Here is a 20,226-nt window from a genome sequence, read left to right as displayed (position 1 = left end):
GGATAACGTGGCCTGCAGCGTGGGTGGGTGGGAAGGTGTGTGTGTGTGTGTGTGTGTGTGTGTGTGTGTGTGTGTGTGTGTGTGTGTGTGTGTGTGTGTGTGTGTGTGTGTGTGTGCGCGCGCGCGCGCGCGTGAAGCAGGTTTGTTGTCGTCTGTTATCACGTCCCGATAAAACGGACAGTGGCTCCAGAATCTCTTAGAGGCAGACAGCAGAGTGTGTCGCTCCTGGGTTTCAGGTTCCGCGTTCAGGGACCCAACCTGTTGTCTGCTCCGTTTCCCGTCGGATGAGGGACAGACAGACACCCCCCAAAAAACAAACACGCGCGCGATCAGCCTTATCACACACGCCGACCCCTGCCAGTTGCCCCCCGGTAACCTAAATAACGCAGGTTCGGGCCTATTCCTTGTTAGTACATCATCTGGTTGAGCGCTAAGTTTGATAGATGATTTCTCTTGGGACTTGGAGATGCGCGTAAACATACGCCTACAGAGCGAGCGTGCAGAAATAAGTAAAAACGTGCTTGCATTGGGCCTAATGAAGTGAGCTTCAGAGCTGATACTAGAGCACTTTATTTCGGTTTTAGTAATGTCTTCAGTCGACACAGGCACCGATCTTCTTGGATGGGAGAATAACGTGTGATGAAATACATACAGGCAGCATCATGAGCCTCATGCATCACTTTACGTCATAAAATGGGAGTACCGCTGACTCCCACCTCCTCCTCCTCCTCCCTGCGTCACCGGTAGGAGAGGTCAAGAAAAAAGTTTGGAGACGGAGTTGACATTCAAAATGCACACTTCACTCAAGATCAACCCGCTCCACCAAACTAATACTTAAAGCCAGTAAATATTACCAGGAAGAGGAGGGAGGTTGTTGACATCGTTTTGCTGCCTCCATATGACAGGTTAATAGCTTTACTCTGAGTCCTTGGCAATGTTTCCCAGCCCCAGCACGTCCACTCCCTTCTCTGTAAAGGATATATTAAACCTGGAGCAGAGTGATGACATGATGGTGTCTTCTCTGGACTACTGCACCGTGCCCACCTCATCCTCCTCATCCTGCATGCTGGCCCGCCTCAAGCAGGAGCCTCTCCGCAACATGTCGTCCGCAGACGCCGCCTCGCTGTTTGGAGAAGAGCCGCACGAGTCCAGAGCGGCCAGAGGCAACGCGCTCGGCTACACCAGCACCTTCTACGGGAAATCCCTGATGGAGATGGATTTGGGAAAAGAGGGGAAATCAGAGTCTTTAGAGGGGAAACGCAGGAAAGGTGAGTTAATAAGAGGACGTTTCATTGTGCAGGCCTTTAGGATAATGGGCCTCGATTTGCGGTCAAATGATCAAAAATCATCTCAAACAATGCGCTCGAATAGTTTCGTATAGGTGTAATCTTTTCACACTTTTCAAATTAAACAACTATAGAACGCGAGTTACATTCGAAGCTATGTAAAACTATTTAAGATTAATTTTAAATTTGTGAATAGCTCTCTTATATCACATTTGTTGCGCGTTAATTGTTCTTTTTCCTGAAATTGCCCAGGCCTAAAACTACAACACAAAAACAGATCTTCTATGTAAAATACTAGTAATATTATCGGTATTGGAGTTGCTGCTATAGCGCAAATAAATATAAAACATAAAAGGGAAAATTAAACCTATCCGCAGCCCTTTGGCATCACCTTTTAAAAGTCTCTTCTCGTTGCCCTTCTGCTTCCGCCAGAGGAGTTCAGTCCTCCTGTGGAGCCCGTGGAGGACGTGAAAAACGAGGACTCGGAGCGGCCCAAGCCCCGCAGACGCAGGAAGCCGCGGGTCCTCTTCTCCCAGGCGCAGGTGTACGAGCTGGAGCGCCGCTTCAAGCAGCAGCGGTACCTGTCGGCTCCGGAGAGGGACCACCTGGCCGGGGTGCTCAAACTCACCCCGACCCAGGTCAAGATCTGGTTCCAGAACCGACGGTACAAGTGCAAGCGGCAGAGGCAGGACCAGAGCCTGGAGATGGTGTCGCTGCCGCCGCCCAGGAGAGTGTCGGTGCCGGTTCTGGTGCGGGACGGGAAGCCGTGCCTGGCGGCAGACGCGGCCGCCTACAACCCGTCCTACAGCATGGGCCACATAAACCACTTCACCTACAACAACTACCCAGCGTTCAGTAACTACACCGGCACCGGCTGCAACACGAACTACGCGTGTAACTATCCCGCAGCCACGATGCAGGGATCCTCCACTAACGGGAATTACATGAACTTCGGGGTAGGAGACCTGAATCACGTCCAAAACACCTTTTCCTCCAGTAATGGTGTGTCGTCATTACACGGCATTAGGACTTGGTGAACAAGAGACGCTGCATTAATCACCCGTGTCAGTTTAACGGGATCATTTTGGCTGCATGCATTTTTAAACGAGTCAACACTTTGAGTTTGAGAAACTTCTTTCGTGTTTAATACTTTGCTTTAAATAGTTTTTCGTTTTCAAGGCCGGTGAAACCGCAGGAATATTTTTTTTTCATTTATTTGACTGATAATAGCGCATAGACATAATAATAATAATAATAATAATAATAATAATAATAATAATAATAATAATAATAATAATAATAATAATAATAATAATAATAATAATAATAACTATTTTATTTATATTAGTTAACAATTTCTTATTGTTATTGGAATTGGTACTTACAAAAATTGTATAAGACTGTTTTTTAAACAGTGTAATCATTTATTATTATTAATTAATATTAGAGCATGCAATTTATTACCTCGTCATTGGCCAAAGCCAATAGTGCATAAATTTCATGTCTTCATTAACACTTAGTTAAACAAAGAGATGAAGTAATAGTATAATAGAAGTGGTCTGTACTAATGAATTTAAATAAACCCAGTTGAACTGGTTTGATTGTGGATCCACATGCAGGAGCGTAACATGCGGACAAACCTCATATGGTTTGTGTCTGGGGAAAACGTTTAAGTGGCTATTAGGAAGCTTCCTTCAAGGCGCTGCAGCAGGTTAAAGGTTGTTCAAACTTTAGGCTTTTTACAACCTGCTGTCAGCCACATGTGCACTACACACGCATGTTAAAGGTTGCTGAGACAGAGGTAGCTGAGTGAGCCGTGACCTTGACCTGCAGTAAAACTTACAATAAGCAAGTCATGTTTCTCTCTGGTCTACTGCATACATTTATTTTTTATTAACTGTGTTGTGTGTGCACGAGTAATCTGTCAAAATACATTGTGAAAGTTACTAAACTGTCCTTTGTATTTGTACTCATGAAAACAAACTCCTGTGGTTACCCGATATTTATCTATTCTTGAACACTTGAGTAAAATATATTGTTTTTGAAAGTGTCTTGTTTTGTAAGTCTTGAGACCCATTGGAGAATTTGAATAGAAGCTTCAATGAAATATTAGATGAAGAGGCTTTCAAAATTACTACATGAATGTGGAGCTGCAGAATTTAGCTGCAAGGACCTTGTTTTTACAACTACAGCTTGGTGCCGTGAACGTTCCCTCCAGACCTCAACCTTCGCGTTCAGATACAAATAGATGATTGACGCGATCATGGGCTAAACACAATAACAGTCCAATTTGCTCGACAGAGAGCCAGAGGCCTTGTTTAAGTGAGTAGTTATATGAACAGGCTGTAATGTCACCACTTTGCACCAGTAAGAGACTGTTATGTATCTTTAAGGACTCTACACCTACAATCCATCGTCCTTCGTTCTAACAATACGCAACTATAATACACAAACACATCAAAAATCAAGTCAGAAATGTTTGTATTTTATAAATAATCAATACTGAAATTAAATACATGTAATAAACAAAACAGTAAAAGTGGGCCTTTGGAATACAGGGTAGCAAGGTCATGTAGCTCCTCTGGCCACCCTCTCCTCTGAGGTGTTGAAAAGGCAACGTCAGATAACAGCACCACACAAACCTAAAAATATTCCCCCTCACTCTCCACCCACACTGGAAAGGGAGCCGGGAAACAAGTCAGAATAATCTGCTTTTCTGGGTCTTATCTGAGGAAAGGCAGAAATGCATGCTGCTCTATCTCTGCCACCGTGATCGCTGCCACCGTTGGACGGGGCTTTTCTGCTCCGCTGCCGACACAAGGGCAGAGACGGAGGAGAGACCTACACTCACCACTCTGTTTAAAATGCAGCAATTTGGAATGCGCATATAAGGAACCGTTGTGTTTTATGTGCTGAGGAGTCACAACAAGCAAGTCAAAGTTTCAGTCCTAAGGGAGCTTATCGATCTTTGCTGCCTTGATAAAAGCATTGGTTCATTATGATGCAGTAATCAATTATACTTCACAGTAAGTGTACTTCATGAAAAAACTTAGAGAAAAAAAGAAGAAAAATTATGTAGCTAAACAGAGAACTTGTGAAAATGAGGTCATTATTTACTGTGTTAGGTCCCATATTATAACCACGCACGTCCTTAATTTTTTGATGTCAGACTTCCATCCACAATATTTTCCTTAACACACTATATTAGTGTGCAGTGTGATTTATATAGATTTTAAAATGTTAGATCTGAACAAAATCTTAAAACAATGTCTGCAGAAGACACAAAACATCCTCATACATCTGACAGAAGTAGAAGGGGAACACTGCATCGTTTTACAAACTAAAGATAGAAGTGCCGTCAACAAGTGCTAGCTTTAATCCGTTTTTCCCTTTGAATGATGAATTCACACAGTAAGAAGCTGTGTCACGGCTCGGCCGAGGGAGCAGGCCGCATTCCACTGAGCAGCCACTACAGTATAATGTGTCGGCACGGAAAGTACTGTATGTGGTTATGTTAGCAGCTCTTAGGCACAGGGTTTACAGAAAAGGAAACAGTCTCTTCTTAAGGATGTAGAGAACTGTGGCGAGGAAGAGGGCGAGCGCCAGGAAGATGAGCAGCTTGTCAGTGAGCTCCCGACGGTTGTACTTGGTGATGAGTTTCCTCCCGAGCTGAATGGTCCCTGTCATGGTCTTAAATTCCTCGTTGGTTTCTTGGACGGTCCTCGAGGAGGTTGCTTTAAATGATAAATGGATATGGAGGTCACATGTGCATTAAGTCAATCTAAATTACTGTAAGTTGGTAAAGTTCTTGTTAAACTAAATTCTGTGTCCTTTACAAACCAACACAAAGTAAGCGATGCAACATAATAAACAGGTTCAACAAAAGTATTATCTCCTACTATGGGTTTGGCATTTGCCCATACCATAAACAGGGAAGTTAACAGCAGATGATTCTTGCACTAACCTAGTGATGTCATGGTCTCGTCGCTCTGATGAACCTGTTGGGCCATCATTCGACTGATGCTCATAAGGTTTTCTGTGATGCCACTGGTGGTCTGTGCCAGGGCCTCTTTGGTCATCTTCCTGATAAAAACCCAAGCTATAACTGATATAACTGCTAATTAAATGTGTTGCATAAAAAAATATTGTATACACAATCTCAAATGTAATTTAGTATGTTAAGACCTATGTTGAATCAGATGTTTGCCCCTGAATGAGGCTGTCAGCTCACCTCTGTCTCACGGCACTATCTGCTCCACTGAGAAGGGCCTGCTTTTCCATACTGTCGATGGACAGTTTGCTGGCCAGGTTGGCTTTCCTCCAAGCCGTCTGGTTACTGCAGTGCACAAAAAATAAGTAGCTGAAGCAGGAGGCAAGGCCATATTACTGCTGCATCTCCCCACAATTTTAGGTAAGAATATTAACATGGTAAAAAGATGTTCACTGTGTAACTTTTCATAAATCACAAAAGTCTTGGCAGAGTCGATGAGTTCTCAACAACACATTACCTCAGCATCTGTTTTTTGTGTCCCTCTACCTGACTAATCAAAGCCTGTTTGTCTGATTCTTTGTCCTGCTCCAGGGCCATCTGCTCTAAATCCTGACGAAAAAACACCATAGATCAGGTTATTGAATACTAATATTAGCCTGAATTAAATATAATGGGTGCGATTCTTTCAATGAGGCAACATTTCTCACCTGAATCCGTAATCGGAGGTTGTGAAAACTCTTTTTCACCTCAGCGTTGAGTTCTGTCAGGCTGCTTTGAGGGCCTGTACACTCACTAACATCCTGTAAGAGACAAAGGGAGATGAAGCGCTTTCTTCATCTGTAGGTGAAAGCCTGCGGGATCATGAATGGACTGCTTTTGCAGGATGGATAGGCTCGGTTGGTTAAAGAGGTCAAAATATATTCTGATAAACAATATAAATGTAGTTCTATTGGTACTGTTTCAAAGGTTTTCACATGATAAAAGTTATTTTATACTTAACCTGATAATATTTATTTTGCGACAAAACCGACCATTTAAACATGTTTATCTTAGTGACATCAGCAGGAGCCAGTTTCGATATGAGAAACTGTTACTGTAACGCCAGCTTTTCTAACCAGCTCATTACAGACAGCCCACTCCTTGTCTATTCTACTATTATAAATGCTTTAGCTTTTTAGCGAGCTATTTTCATTTAGTGGAGCCTCATTAAAGCTCGTTCACCCAATCGTTAGCTTACGTGAGAGAACGGCTCGGATTCGCCGGCTGAATGCAGCCAACACCAAACGTAGCGCAAATGCTGCCAAGCAAAACAAAGGGACTCCCACGAGTGACAACTTTATAAATCAACATTTCGTAACATGGTACTCAGTAATCTTACCAAATACATATTCGCACCTGGATGAGAGCTTTAATTTCCAAGTCATATTTGAGTATTTCTTGTTCACATATTCGGACGTGGACATCTGACGACGCCATGTTGCCAACGTAGTCCAAGTCCAAGCTACGGAAAGCCGGAAGGATGCTTCGCGTTTGAGCCAATACGTGAAAGTGAGACTTAATGTATTTAATATAAAGCATTTTGTTAATAAAGAAAATCTATAATTATGTTTCGTTTAATTACTATTTAATGCATATTTTTCACATGCAAAAAAATCTACATTTACAGGAATGATTTAGTCACTCAGCTCAACATTGAGCTTATTAGGTTTTAGAAGCTTTAAAATGACAAATAGTCCATCCTTAATTTATTAATTTACAACTACTTACACCCAGCACAATTTCACAACAAGCCACAAGACATTGACTTATAACATACAAAGCATTAAACAGGACATACATCATAACACCAAGGGGAGACTGCTTTAATTTAAAGTAAAGCACATTCAGTGAGATCTCTCAGTTGTCCTTTGGGAATTATTTTTCTACAAGGCACCAGTGTGGGCAAGGCTCAATCACACAGAGATCGTAAGGCAATTCAGAAAGAGTGATCTCTGCATGAAGTGAGGAGAAGGTGTCCATTGGTTTGCAGCAGTGCCAGGTCCTGATTGACAGAAAAACAGTAAAATAAATTAAATAGAGTTCTTATATAGAGGTCATGTTTAGGATGCATAAATGTAGAGTTGATGCTTTTTACCTGAATATAGAAGAGTCCTTGTAAAATTAAAATTAAGACCAGTGATGGTTGAGGTACCAGATAGTGTCGTTGGTCAGTGCAGGGCCAAAGAGTGGGTTCAGCTGGGCCAAGAATGCTATTAACCAGCTGATGGACAAAAATAAACACGTTTGTTAATTAATCTTAACCTTCATGTGTGTCAATACCAAACTTCCCAATGACTTAATGTGGATTATTTCATTTGAAGAAGGTCAGTATGTACTAGATAGATGACCTCATGTACATGTGTTATGATTTTTCTACACAGCGCTGAACTGAATCCCTCTGGAAAATAACCTCTCTGCAACCCACTGCTTTGTCTCTGCTGCTGTTTTTTGCACATGTGACATGTAAAATGACACCGGTGTGTGTATATATTAATTATTTATTGCACACAGTGACAGGGCTAAATAATGACATGGTTTGTTTACTGTAAAACACAAAACAAACAAACAAACAAAGAGTGTCAACGAGTAATCACCAACTGAATCTGTGTGCACAGAGTCTTTTTCTGTTCTAACTATTCTATAATTTATCATGTATAGCCTGTAATTATGTTCTCAATTTAACATTTTGGTTAATTAAATGACAGACGTGCTGCCCAGATATCTTGTCTTATCCTATGAAAACTGTGCTTGACCTTCATCTAAGTCAAAAGAAAGCAGCAGATCCTACATTTGATGTAGTGGAATTGTGAGACCTTTGGTCATTTCACTTGACAAACACATCATTACACTAGACGCTACACACTTTTCTTAGGGCTTGATCAACTAACTCTTTGTGCTCAGTTTTGACACAGATGGATAAATGTATTCTACAGGTGCACATACTGTATATACTAACTGTGACACTGTTAGAGAAAACCTGGTGCATCCGTGGGGTGACAATACTCACAATAAGTAGCAGCAAACCGCAGTTAACACCAGCATCACGACTGTGACTCTGTAGGAAAGAGGGGGGATGAATAAAAGCATTAAAACGTGTGAATAAGGTCACTCCTGGTCTAACGGAGGTTGATCTCGTGATACCAGTGACAAACAGGGCAAATAGGGGAACTTGCATATTCCAGAGATGAGTAGATTTTGTACATTATATATGTATTATATAGTATATTTTATATGAGGAGCTGGACATGACACCAGGAATAAACATACTTATTGTATACGTGTATGTAAGATTAATAAATATGAAGTTTTGTGCTATTCTCAGGAGCATCGGTTATTCAAATAACAGCAGCACAAACTTGACACACATTACTTCATAAAATTTGAACTTTAAAAGTAATTTTTGGAACTTCTAAAAACAAAGTCGCTTGCCATCAAATGAGAGTCACGGGGCCACACGATAAACTAAAGGTAGCCGCTAAATGCTAAAGGGAAGCTAACAAACTTACCCTCGGTTTGGTCCCTTGGGAACGAAAAAGGGCAGAACTACTCCGACAATGGCCCAAAACAGGGTAATCACACACACGGTGATCACAAGCCTTAGCTCGGCCATTGTGGCGACGATTAAGGGCACAACTGCGTCAGAAGAACAAACTTCTCCGATGAGACAACTTCACGCTGTTCAACTAGAGTCGACGACGGAGCGAATGCAGGAGTCACATGACCGCCGCGCAGAGAGGAAGTGAAGGGAGCTGCTTCGACTTCTAAAACACAGTATTAGAAGACTGGTTTAAGTCTTGAAACGAGGAAGAATAAGGCAATTTTTGTCTTGTCAGAGTTTACATTTTAACCTATAAATAAGTAAAAAGCACATTTTGATATACAGGAAGGTGTGTGGCTTACAATCTATTTTGAAAATGAAGCGATTCCCGTGTGGGTGGTCTGTGGTGAAAAGGCGACACCCAGCGGTCATTTAGTAAAATTGCACAAGTTGGAATTTAACGTCAACACTTTCGTTACAAATAAGTCTGGGACCAATTTGATTTTAGATTTCATTGCCAACTGAGCTGATAATCCATTTAAAAGCCTGTCAAATAAAAATATATATTTTTATTACTTTTGATGATTCAATTGATAAAAATAACTGCACTTGAACTGGTTTAATTTCAGTTTAGTAGATTACAGAGAAACCCTGTTTGTCACTTCATTATATAGTTTATGATTTGGAGCAATTTCTTCTGCCATTGATTCTGTGAGAATTCCTTCTCAACTTCAAGATAGGTTTATGAGTTCTCTAATTTAGACATTCTAGCGCAACATGCGACATTAAGGTCCACTCCTGGCTAAGATTCCTGTGCACCTAAACCCATAACTCAATGCTAACTTTTTTTTTTACTGGCAGCTAAAAATATATTGCCTCCTGCTAAGATGAATCTGAACATATTGTTCTGTGATAGATACAGCACTAGGATTGGGGCTTGCCTGATCTAGGTCTTTCACTACTTGACAGCCTTTGTTCGGCTACCTTAATTTCACAAATGATGCAGACTAAAACATCCCATGGTTGCTATTAAAACATGACAAAGACTTAGGGTCCATTTATATATTTTATTGATAACAAAAGATCAATATCACTCCTGCATCTTCTCAATGGTCTCCTCCTTGTATTTGCCCTTCTCCTTTCCATCAGTGCGAGATTTGGCCTTGCGCTCCAGGATCTTCTTGCGGTCCTTGTCCAGCTTTAGCCTGGTGATGACCACCTGCAAAGAGAAAATGAAACTCCAGTTAACTGATCTATAGTTCGGGAAGGAGGCCATAAGCAACTTGTATCTTTACTGCTATCAATATTAGATGAATTAAACTCAATTATATATTTCATGGTTCAATATTTAAGCCACCTCAAACATTTTATTAACATATCAATGATTAAGTATTTTTCATTTGTGTCAACAGAAAATGTATAAAAGCTAGTGGATGAAAATTGAACTTTAATTTTTTACTGACAATCAATTTTAGACAACAAGTTCTTCTCTACATATGTGAGTGTTTTATAGGATCAGAGTTTTAACAGCTTGCTCAAAAAAGGTGGATTTTTCAGCCTTTACCACAGCAGACATTAATTGTTATGACAGAAAGCATTCACCTCACATGCCAAATTCTAATGTGTCATGTCTCTGCAGTGCAGCAGCGAGTCACAGCATTAATGAACACTGAATGCACTGTGACAAATGTATCCTAAGACAGCTCTTGCCATAAACACTGGGTCAGGATGAAAGTGTATTGAGTTCTGTGACTAATGTTATGAATTTCAAGCTAAAAATACACAAGTGCTGTTTACCTCATTTACATAGACGAGAAAACAATGCAATACTGGACACCGCAACCATAATTACTATGAAGTTGAACTACATGCTGAGGCTATGATACTCCTAAAATCACAAACAGTGTAACTTACACACCTGTACCACTGGACAGCATTACAATTAACATAGAATTTTACTTTTCTGATCACCAGCCCAACTTCACTTTACGCATATCTACTGATTAGACTAATACTTGGCTTTATTATAAATTGTATTATTTCCATTAGGACGCTTTACTGAGCATTTCTGTGACCTGATCCATATAACCCTTTAATTTTAAAAATTAGTCTGGGTCACTAATGTTCACTAAACATACAAGGTTAGGTCTGAATTTCTGATCTGTTTTACAGGTAATAAAGGATTAGACAAGTGCCTTTAACAAGGCGCTGCTTAAAAAAAATTCTAATCAGTTTTCAACATAAGTACAGCTAAAACACATCAACAAGCCCAGTGTAACTTACTATTTAAAATTCAACTTTACAATCACAACATCCTCATTTCAACTGAGGTAACGAGCACCAACCCTGGATCTACACAGGAATAATTCCTAATATATAGGTCTACCTAACCGCCAGGTTTCAGAATTTTTATATTCACTCAATATCAAAAGAAGATTGGCAACACGAAAGACCAAATACATTACAGTACATAATGTAAAACTAAAAACAACGCAATATTAGACAAACATGACAAAAGTCCACTCTGGCAATAGGGAAGCAATACAGCAGCTGGTAGAGCATAGGCCTGGGAAGCAAAAGGTCCCAGGTTCAAGCCCACCAGAGCTCCAGGTGTGTCCTAGACACTTCGCACTAGCTCCCCAGGTGCCTTGCATGGCAGCCCACTGCTCCCCCACTGCAATGTGTTCTGTTACTAGAGCTTAACTCTAAAAGGTCATTTGTTTACATTAAAACTATTTTCACATGCATGCACCCCTTATTACTTCACCCATCATAACATGTTGCTCCAAAGATTTGCCAGCTGTTAGGACACAAGCAGAACTGAAGCACAATTAACGGTGTTCCACACAGGCCTAGGGCGTAAACCTCACCTTGCTGGGATGGATGCCGACATGGACTGTGGTTCCATTAGCCTTCTCTCTCTGAACACGCTCGATGTAGATGACGTACTTCTTCCTGTAGACCTGCACCACTTTGCCAATCTGCTGGCCTTTGTAGTGTCCACGGACAACCTGTTAGCACACAGCATGAGCATGTCAAACCACATACACCTTAAAAGTCAAATGGTGACACTTTGAACAATTCACTCATACCTGGACTTCGTCATCTTTGCGGATGGGCATGGACCTCACATTGTACTTTTGGCGGAGCTCCTTTGACAGAGGGGAAGACATGATCTTCCTCCTGATGTGTGAGGGGGCATTGAAGTGCCTCTTGCGGTTCTTACGGCGGGAGGACGTTACAAATGGATTCAGCTTCATGATGCTATAAAAGTCAACAAAACTGATTATTAACTTGGTAACACAAAGACTTGTTCAAATTCACAAACATTAGTATCACGGCTGAAAATTCGACACTTAAAACAAGATAGGTAAGATATCATAGCAGCTGTCAGCTAAAATCGCTTGTTTTCAGACCTTTAGCAACGATACCCTGCTCATTAACCAGCGTTGCGACCAAATCTGCAGTTCTCTACTTCTTACAGTATGTGAATAAAACGTGTACAGACGTTTTAACTTAAATAGCATGCTAGCTAAAGCTAATGAGTTAGCACAACAATTCACGAGTTTATGAAGTACTTCTGCCATATAACGCCAACGGCTCAATGTTATAGAACAAGGTGAGGTATACGCAACAACAGCAAAGATGCCTAATATTAAAAGCTAACAAAAAAACACATGGCTTCGTTATCCATAGCCGACATGCGGATAGTGTGAAGCGACCAAATCTGACCGAGGTTTTATTTAGCGACCCATCGCCAACTTTGGTTCAATATTGAGCGTTTTTTATTCACTGAAACATTTACTATGTGTTTGCACAATGCAGGGAAACCTCTGTAACCCCAAATGAAGGATGGATGACGATAACTTCAGTAAATTTATCTGACTGGATTTCTTACCCTGCCTTTGCTCCTCTATGGCCGGCGGAAAAGAGACTCGCAGAGTACTTCCGCTGACATTAGTTCACACTCAAGTCTCGCGATAAGTCGCGTAAATAGGCACCCGACACGTAAAAGAGTTAAAAAACAAATATTTACGTACACAACAATAACAATAATAAATATATACATACTATAAAAAATTAAACCCTAATCTTATTTTAATTGTTGTGACTTCTAGTTAACTCACTGCTATTTAACTACTATGACAAATTAACCCAAAATAAATACACGTGAATGTCTTTATTTCTAAATATTTAGGTTGATCACTCTAATTTGATAAAGTTTTTTAATGACTTTAGTGGGATGAGATGTAAAAGCCCTCCACAAGATGGTGCCAGATCAAATTAATCAATAATCTGGTCAGCAGCTGGGAACAAGTTTCGCCTATGATTCATCAAGTTTGGGCCTCTGCTCTTTACATAGATATTGATGTAACATACTTCATTTGGGGCGAAGAACACGGTGGTGGAATGAAATTAAACGGCTGACACAATTAGTGTAGGTTTGTATGCGATTTCATCATTGCATTTTAATTAATTTGGAGCATTTTCCCGTTTTCTGTGGGCGTATTATGCTCGAGCAACATCTAGGACATCGTGTCACTGCCATCCGATGTGAACGCACTTTCTACTCGAGTCAGCTGACGGCGGACCGCGCGCACTGACCTCCCGTGTAGGGAAGAGGCGACCCGCTGTCCCGCTCCCACTCCGCACGCAGTGTCCGCACACAGACGCGGAACGGACACGGGGGCGCGCTGACACCGTGCGCCGTTTGCTCCGCGGGCAGCGCGCGGGTCTTCACTCGCCGGAGCTTTTCCGCCTGGCCGTCCGCGTTGTCCGCCCGCGAAAAGTGATGCTGTCATAAACCGCTGCGCCGCGACAGAGAGCCTCTTCCCCCTTCGCTGCGCCCCCCCTACCCCCCCCCACCCACCACCACCCGCCCCCCCTCCATCCTTCTCTGGCTGGCTGTCGCGGCGGCAGTGCGGATGTGGAGCCCGCAACGCAGCGCTCTTCATCCGTCGGAAAGCACTGGAGGAGAAGATGAAATGTTTTTCCCGCTATCTGCCGTACCTATTCCGCCCTCCGAGCACCATCCTGTCCTCCACTTGCCACACCGAAGGTAGGGTGGGACGCCGTGGGGTTGTCACGGGGCTGCGAGTTGCTTACTTTGAGCGTGTGCCATGAATGTGTGTGCCCCCACTCTGTCCCTGACATGCAGCGCCCTGTCGGCTGCGTGCGTGTGCAGAAGTTGCGGCCGTGGGGCTGCACGGCCCACTGCAGATTAGTCACGGCCAAGTTGCTCCAGCCGTTCTGAAACCTAGTCATGGGGCAGATGTAAAGATTCTTGGTGTTGGTGATTTCAGTGCGTTGTGGGCTGCGTGTCATAGCACTCGCCCTCTGTTGTTTTGCTTCCCGTAGAAATGTCAACACGCACTGTACAGGCCCCGCGTGACATGACAAGTACAAACATCAGCATGTGTCAGTGTAAGTTCTCCTGTTCATGCAACCCATTCACACGTTCATACATGCAACAGGCCTTTCATTTTACGAGGTTTGGGTGTGGGATTTCCTCATGATGCCCCATCATTCCATCATCTCTGAGCTGTTTAGCTGCAGTCGAACAAACTTAAAATCTTGGTCCCACTTTGACTTTTGAGGAGCCGGTCAATTCCAGCAGGGTCCGAGTGTGTTTGCATAACCAGCCATTTACTAGGTCATAATGCAGAGACCGAGTGTCTGCATTATTTAGATTTGTATGGGTGCCCTCCTTCCTGTGTGTGCGCTGCCCTCAGCCCTCTGGCACAGGAAGGGAGATAGTGTGTTATCATGTGCCGACCAATCTGTGCTGGTCATAGACCCTTCACAGCCTGTAGAGATGACCTATATCACATATGTTTATTAAGAAACACCTAGTCACTCATTCACTTGTGTATTCTTCAACACTTCCATTATACTTTTACTCCACATTTTCTTCTGTCTGCTTGCTTTCTGAGAAATCTGACTAGTAAATCTGAATTATTTATTTCATGCATGATTGAAATGGCCTTATTTCGCACCTTACATTTAAACTAGAAGGTTATAGGGCAAAAGCGTAGAAACCGATGGATCCAACCGCGTTGGACAAGTTATGTTTACTAATGACCCCAAATGACAACAAATATACACACTCACCATAGAAATGCAATAAAGAAATGCTAGAGAATGAACGTGCAGAGCTCAGTTCAGTGATTTTTGTTGCTTTAATGTTTATAAATATAACATTTAAACATGATGATTTGATGTTTTTGCAGCATTCTATTTAAAGAGTGTTATCTTGACATGCTTAGTGTTATCTCTATAGCATGGGAGCTCCACCCCTTGAGGAGAGATGTGGTGGTAAGATGTGCAAAAAGCTAATGGAAAAAAGATTTTGGTCAAAGTGTTACTTAAACATATCGTATCCGTACATAAAGGTGTTTGTTATGCTTAAACTCGTGGATGCTAAGAGGTGAGGTAAACAAACCACCCCTCCGTCCTTCTTCTCATCCCCTCCCACTCTCTGAACTCTCCCTTCCGCTCTGAGTCCGTCTGCCCGAGACGAGGGAGTGGTACAACAGAGGAAGTGATAGATCTGTAAACACGGAGCTGCAGTGCTCAGTAATACGAGCCATTCTTCTGAACCGGCCCTGTGTGTGGAGAAATATGAAACAACTGTACACAAGGAGAGCGAGTAAGAGATGTCGGACCTCGTGCGCCGCAGGCCAGCGGGGAGTGATGACACAGCAGGTAACCTTGGAAACGTGGCGTGTAGCGATGACATAAACCTCCACTTTTGTACGTGTGTGCAACATTCAGAAAACCCACCTCCTGTACTTGGGGTTTGTTTGTGTCTCCACTTCCTGCCGTGACCTTCCCACCTTGAGTTGGGAGTCCATTTGACCCAGTGCTCGTGCTTAGCATCGCCTCACAGCCCTCCTTGTCCTTCTCTAGACCCCCCCCCCCCCCTCCTGGATTCATGTCCGCTCCAGATGAGAACACTTCACCACCCCAGGGAAGATGAGTGTGCAGTGCCCATGTTAGTGGAAAATATATTACATAAGCCTGGTGCTGGACCATAGTGTGTGCATCCTCATTGTTGGAGGGCAGTGTTCCAGCATCACTCAGCTTCACCTGGGTCCAGTCTAGCAGGCTCGCAAAGCCTACAAAGCCAGATTTGACTGTCTGTGTCTGACAGTGTGTTTGCACAAATCTCTATTTTATCATATATATTTTTTCTTTTGTCCCATTTCATGAGTCTGTCGCTTCTGGGGTGATGGATTGAGTCGTAAAGGCGTCCGATGGGTCCGTGCTTGTTTGTGCTGCCTCGCGTTTGAGTCAGGGAAAAATGTGCATCTCCCACTGACACCTCACCACATCAATCAACAGAGCCCGTCCAGCTTCAGCGTCCTCCTCATCCTCCTCCTTTTGGCAGCAGCGCCCGAGTTAAATATTGCAAAGCATCATCTGCCAAGGTTTGACGGCAACACCACTAGAACATGGTAGCGAGCAATTTGTGACAAGTCTTTAGATTAATGGCTGCAGATGATGTGTCATGCGCCTGGCGGTGTGTGCGCGGGTACAGTGTTTATAAGTAGAGCGGCGCCCGCGGGGGTCCGGTCGTATTCTGACAAAGCGTGACACCGAGTTGGAGTTTTGGTGGGTGAGGAGCGCAGCGTGCGCCCGTGTGCATGTGTTATCTTCCATCCTGCAGAGTTGTTGTTATCGCGACAGACGCCCACTTCACACGCTCCTCGCACTCGGCCCGTCCTCGTCCGGCGCCGTGCACGCGAGGGGGTCCGCGCCCGCGCGCACGCGACCGCTCAGCGGAGGGTTGAAAGTGGAAAATAAAAAATGACACCGCGGAGAAAGCGAGCGATGAGACGCCTCGCAGCAAAAGCAGTCCCGCTCTCCCTCAAGTTGGTTGTTGACTGTCATCTTTTATTTCACCCTGTATTTAATGCCCACATCTTTTGAATTCCTTTCTAAACTATGTAAGATTGAGTTTCTTTTAAAACCTTTCAAGTCAAGACAACCTTGATGCCATCAGGAGATCAGGTATTGCCGGACTGAATAGTTCTCTCACACTGACCTTGATCTGTGAAACCAGTGTAAACATCCCTTTAAAGCTGAGCACATGTGCACACATCCTTGGTCAGTAGCCGTCTGCCGTAGTGCCCTGGAGCAGGACTCTTTCATGCCTTCTTGCTTCGGGGGCCTCTCTGCAGCCGACCGTGTGGTGGAGAAAACACCTTTCTTTGATGTCCAACTGTTTGCAGTCATGTATGGAACGTGTCGTGTAACATTTGGCACTTTGCTCCATTACTGTTGGCGAAGCAGCTCTAGTCACATCAGCTTTGTAGAATAGTATCTTAATATTATGTTTATGCTCATCCATGAACTACAGTGGTTCAGCTCCTGGTTCCTGAACGCAGCAGCCTGTTTATCTAGTTCTGACCATAAGTAAATTCCAACATGAAGCTCGTCGGATGTGGATGTCGTGGTGCTTGATATAGATTTGTGATGAAGTTCCTTACGGGCTGCTGCGTGCACACTGTTCTGCATGTGACTTTTACGATGATGGGTCAGTGATACATCGTGATGCTCCCCGAGGCGGACGGAGCGCTTTGGTGACGGGGAGAAACTGGCTTTTTCCAGTGAAACGCCAAGATACGCACACGTAGAAGTCAGGAGCGTGTGAGAACTTCAATGAACGCGATGTCTTCAACGCACCATGGGCTCGGTTCTCACACAGCGCCCGTCAGCCGGATCACGTTAACGCAAACACTTGCCGCCAGCTGTCTCCAGTAGGTCTCCATGAAAACAAGCAGCACCGCTACAGCCTCCTCGCTCCTGCAGCCCCGCAGGAGGTGGTGTGTTGTTACAGCAAACACACACCAGTGACGTGAGTCTTTGTCACAGTTTCAAAACACTGTAGAACCCAGTGTAAATGTTGTGTTTTGTGTTCTGAGTCCTCAGTTCCACAACATGGACTGTGTCCAGACACAGAGGCTCCTTATGGAGCCAGGGAGTTTATGTGGGACATCAGGCTTCCTTTGAGTTTATGCCTTTTTTACAAATGCTCTGGATGCGTTGAGTCAAGACCTAAAAAATGATAACATAACATCACATTGCAAACTTTTCTATATCCTGTTTTTTTAATAATAATGTTGGAAAATTCAGAAATTAAATGTAAAGACAAGACAACTTACTTCTATTTAGACATAAAGTACTTGTTAGTTTGATCTCTGCATTTAGAGGCATTGTTGCTATAATTATGTTGCTTATTTCTATAAAGCTCTTTGTTCTTTTTAAGCGTAATCTGCAACATTACATTTAGACTTAGTTTTGCAGACCACCATATTTGCGCGTCAGCCTTTTTACGTTGCGAGAAGTTTGACTCGAATCACGGATGTAATGGATGAAACTTTAATGAGACTGTGCCACATAGAGAAGAGGAGATAATGATACAGGAGATAATGAAGCCTGTCGTAGGGACTGCTAGTCTTTAAAATAATGTAACTGAATGGAAAACGAGTTCCCTGACAGATTTAGCCCGAGACTTAATTTGAATGTGTGTTCGCATTGCAGCCGTTTCTCACCGAGAGACGACATAACAAACTGCTAATCAGCCGAATGAACAGAAGAGATTAAAGTAGGGACGGTAAACTGCCAGTGAGTGATGATGCTGCTCAGGTTCTGCTGGACGTGCAACGCACAAATGTTTTAAGGAAAGTGATGGACATTAGTGACAGTTTTCTGACGTCTTCATACTAAATTTGTAGCATGTTTCCGTCCTGGGTCTTAAATGTCCAAATGTTGTGAATGTGATTCAGGAGGTTGTTGCAGTTGTGGAAAAATTAAACCTATTAGCAAAATAAGCTTCTAGAAAAAGCGAGAGGGCACGGGGACCCAGCTGTTGTTGCCCCTTTTTGATTTCTTAGAGTGCCTCTCATCTGACTGGAGTCACTGTTCCCTGGAGAGAAGGGGGTCACTGTCAGAGCAGGTTTCCCAGGAGCCCAGCGAGAAGGAACACGGACAACGCCATCCATGGAGTGGTTCCATAAGAGTCACGTCTCCAGTGTGTAGGCGAAGGGCAGTGCCCGGACACACCCACTCATACTGTAGGTTAGAATCACACGCAGGCAACTAAAAGCGAGCGCCACAGCGATATCTGACCTCAAGAGGTGGAGAAAGAGATGTACAGCAGGATCTGAGAGGTTTGTCTCCACATCCCCGTCTGTGATCCACTCAGATCTCGCCTCACAGGCTCATTCAGAGTTTCCCGGCACGCTTCTTCGATATCGCTCTGAAAATAGCCGCCCGCGGCTGCAGATTCATCACGGTCCTGTTTGTAAGGAATAGGCGGAGGACGGGATCGATGCGGAGCAGGGACCCGGACCAAAACAGGAGGAGCGGCGGCGGCGGCGGCGGCGGCTGTGGAGGGAGAGCTGTTTATTAGACGTTTCCTGTCTGTCGGCGCCGCGGACGGGCAGCGAAGCCGCCGAGGCCGCGTCCCCGCTGGTGCCGAAGGCTTTCACTGTTCGCTCTCAATGCTGCTGTACATGCAGGACAGGACACTGGATTAATAATGCAGCCTAATGCTACTGTATGAGGCAGCAGCAGTACATGAAGTACCAGTCTGTCTCTGCTCTCCGCCTGTTTCCTACCCCCCCCACACACACACTAGATGCCACATGATGTCACATGATGACTCAGAAATCAGCAGCCCACTTATGTCGCTGCTTCCATCTGTTAGAATTTTTAAAGAATCTGTTATTTATAAACATAAATACTTTATTTTGATTTCTATACGTTACATGTTTACGTTTTTTAATCCATAATGATCTACACATGCACATTAACTACCCGACTAAGTCACGTCTTATTTTGAGCTGTTCCTGTGATGCAGGAGAGGAAGCTGCTCGGGTTCCTGTGCATGAACGCTATTAGTCATCTACGAGGCCTATTTTTGGTATAATACTTGTGCGATTCAGAAGGTGGTACCTACACAGAAATCGATACGTTCCTTATTAAAGCCTCCTTGGCGGTAATGTCCCTGCAGTTTCCTGGCAATTTGAGAAAGAACCCAACTTCAGAAATGTGATATTACTTCTGAGATTCTTCTGTAATAAACTACTAGACTTTTTATGTCACGTTGGTGTTGTAGTGCAGAATGAGCCAAAGCACTAAACACAACAGAGGCCACATGCATTCACATACTGTCATGTTTTACTGCTGTTTAGCTTCACAGATGCAGTGAGTAAGTGCGGCTTTGACTGGTTAAATCCTCACAGAGAGCTAGTGTCACTGCAGGCACTTTGTCACTCTGTCAGACTTTGTTACGTTATTCTTTTATTTTTATTCAATTATGCATATTACATTTTTCTACAACAAGGTTTCCCGTCACCTCTCTC

At 43.4% G+C, this 20,226-nt stretch overlaps 5 protein-coding genes across 6 annotated transcripts in view; 2 read left to right on the top strand and 3 right to left on the bottom strand.

Moving 5' to 3' along the window:
* Positions 1–242: 242 nt before the first annotated feature.
* Positions 243–3,306, top strand: nkx2.5 (NK2 homeobox 5). The gene is made up of 2 exons (XM_029165714.2): positions 243–1,268; positions 1,719–3,306. Exons 1-2 carry the CDS (start codon positions 935–937, stop codon positions 2,321–2,323), a joined length of 939 nt encoding a protein of 312 aa, XP_029021547.1. The 5' UTR covers positions 243–934; the 3' UTR covers positions 2,324–3,306.
* A 444-nt stretch (positions 3,307–3,750) lies between these two features.
* Positions 3,751–6,861, bottom strand: LOC114864760 (vesicle transport protein SEC20-like). Its single transcript, XM_029165723.3, has 6 exons — positions 6,673–6,861; positions 5,985–6,077; positions 5,795–5,886; positions 5,518–5,622; positions 5,251–5,369; positions 3,751–5,020 (listed from the first exon to the last, which is right to left on the bottom strand). The coding sequence occupies exons 1-6, from the start codon at positions 6,853–6,855 to the stop codon at positions 4,824–4,826; spliced, it is 789 nt and encodes a 262-aa protein (XP_029021556.1). The 5' UTR covers positions 6,856–6,861; the 3' UTR covers positions 3,751–4,823.
* Positions 6,862–7,123: 262 nt separating this feature from the next.
* atp6v0e1 (ATPase H+ transporting V0 subunit e1) lies at positions 7,124–9,049 on the bottom strand. Its single transcript, XM_029165740.3, has 4 exons — positions 8,823–9,049; positions 8,324–8,371; positions 7,412–7,537; positions 7,124–7,318 (listed from the first exon to the last, which is right to left on the bottom strand). The coding sequence occupies exons 1-3, from the start codon at positions 8,924–8,926 to the stop codon at positions 7,444–7,446; spliced, it is 246 nt and encodes an 81-aa protein (XP_029021573.1). The 5' UTR covers positions 8,927–9,049; the 3' UTR covers positions 7,124–7,318; positions 7,412–7,443.
* An 858-nt stretch (positions 9,050–9,907) lies between these two features.
* rpl26 (ribosomal protein L26) lies at positions 9,908–12,911 on the bottom strand. Its single transcript, XM_029165735.3, has 4 exons — positions 12,753–12,911; positions 11,947–12,118; positions 11,725–11,865; positions 9,908–10,073 (listed from the first exon to the last, which is right to left on the bottom strand). The coding sequence occupies exons 2-4, from the start codon at positions 12,112–12,114 to the stop codon at positions 9,945–9,947; spliced, it is 438 nt and encodes a 145-aa protein (XP_029021568.1). The 5' UTR covers positions 12,115–12,118; positions 12,753–12,911; the 3' UTR covers positions 9,908–9,944.
* An 832-nt stretch (positions 12,912–13,743) lies between these two features.
* Positions 13,744–20,226, top strand: part of LOC114864739 (serine/threonine-protein phosphatase 2A 55 kDa regulatory subunit B beta isoform) — a 30,967-nt gene continuing 24,484 nt past the window's right edge. The window contains exon 1 of one of the 2 annotated variants that reach the window (XM_029165690.3): positions 13,744–13,913. In XM_029165690.3, the coding sequence (XP_029021523.1) occupies positions 13,835–13,913 (79 nt within the window). In that variant the 5' untranslated portion in view covers positions 13,744–13,834. Of the gene's footprint in view, positions 13,914–15,495; positions 15,560–20,226 lie in introns of those variants that run through there. The other variant, XM_055512518.1, reaches the window with a different exon arrangement.

Source organism: Betta splendens, chromosome 10 (assembly GCF_900634795.4).
Source record: "Betta splendens chromosome 10, fBetSpl5.4, whole genome shotgun sequence".
In the NCBI taxonomy this organism is placed as follows: Eukaryota; Metazoa; Chordata; class Actinopteri; order Anabantiformes; family Osphronemidae; genus Betta; species Betta splendens.
The sequence above is the reverse complement of the archived record's forward strand: the minus strand, read 5'-3'. Positions and strand labels throughout refer to the sequence as shown.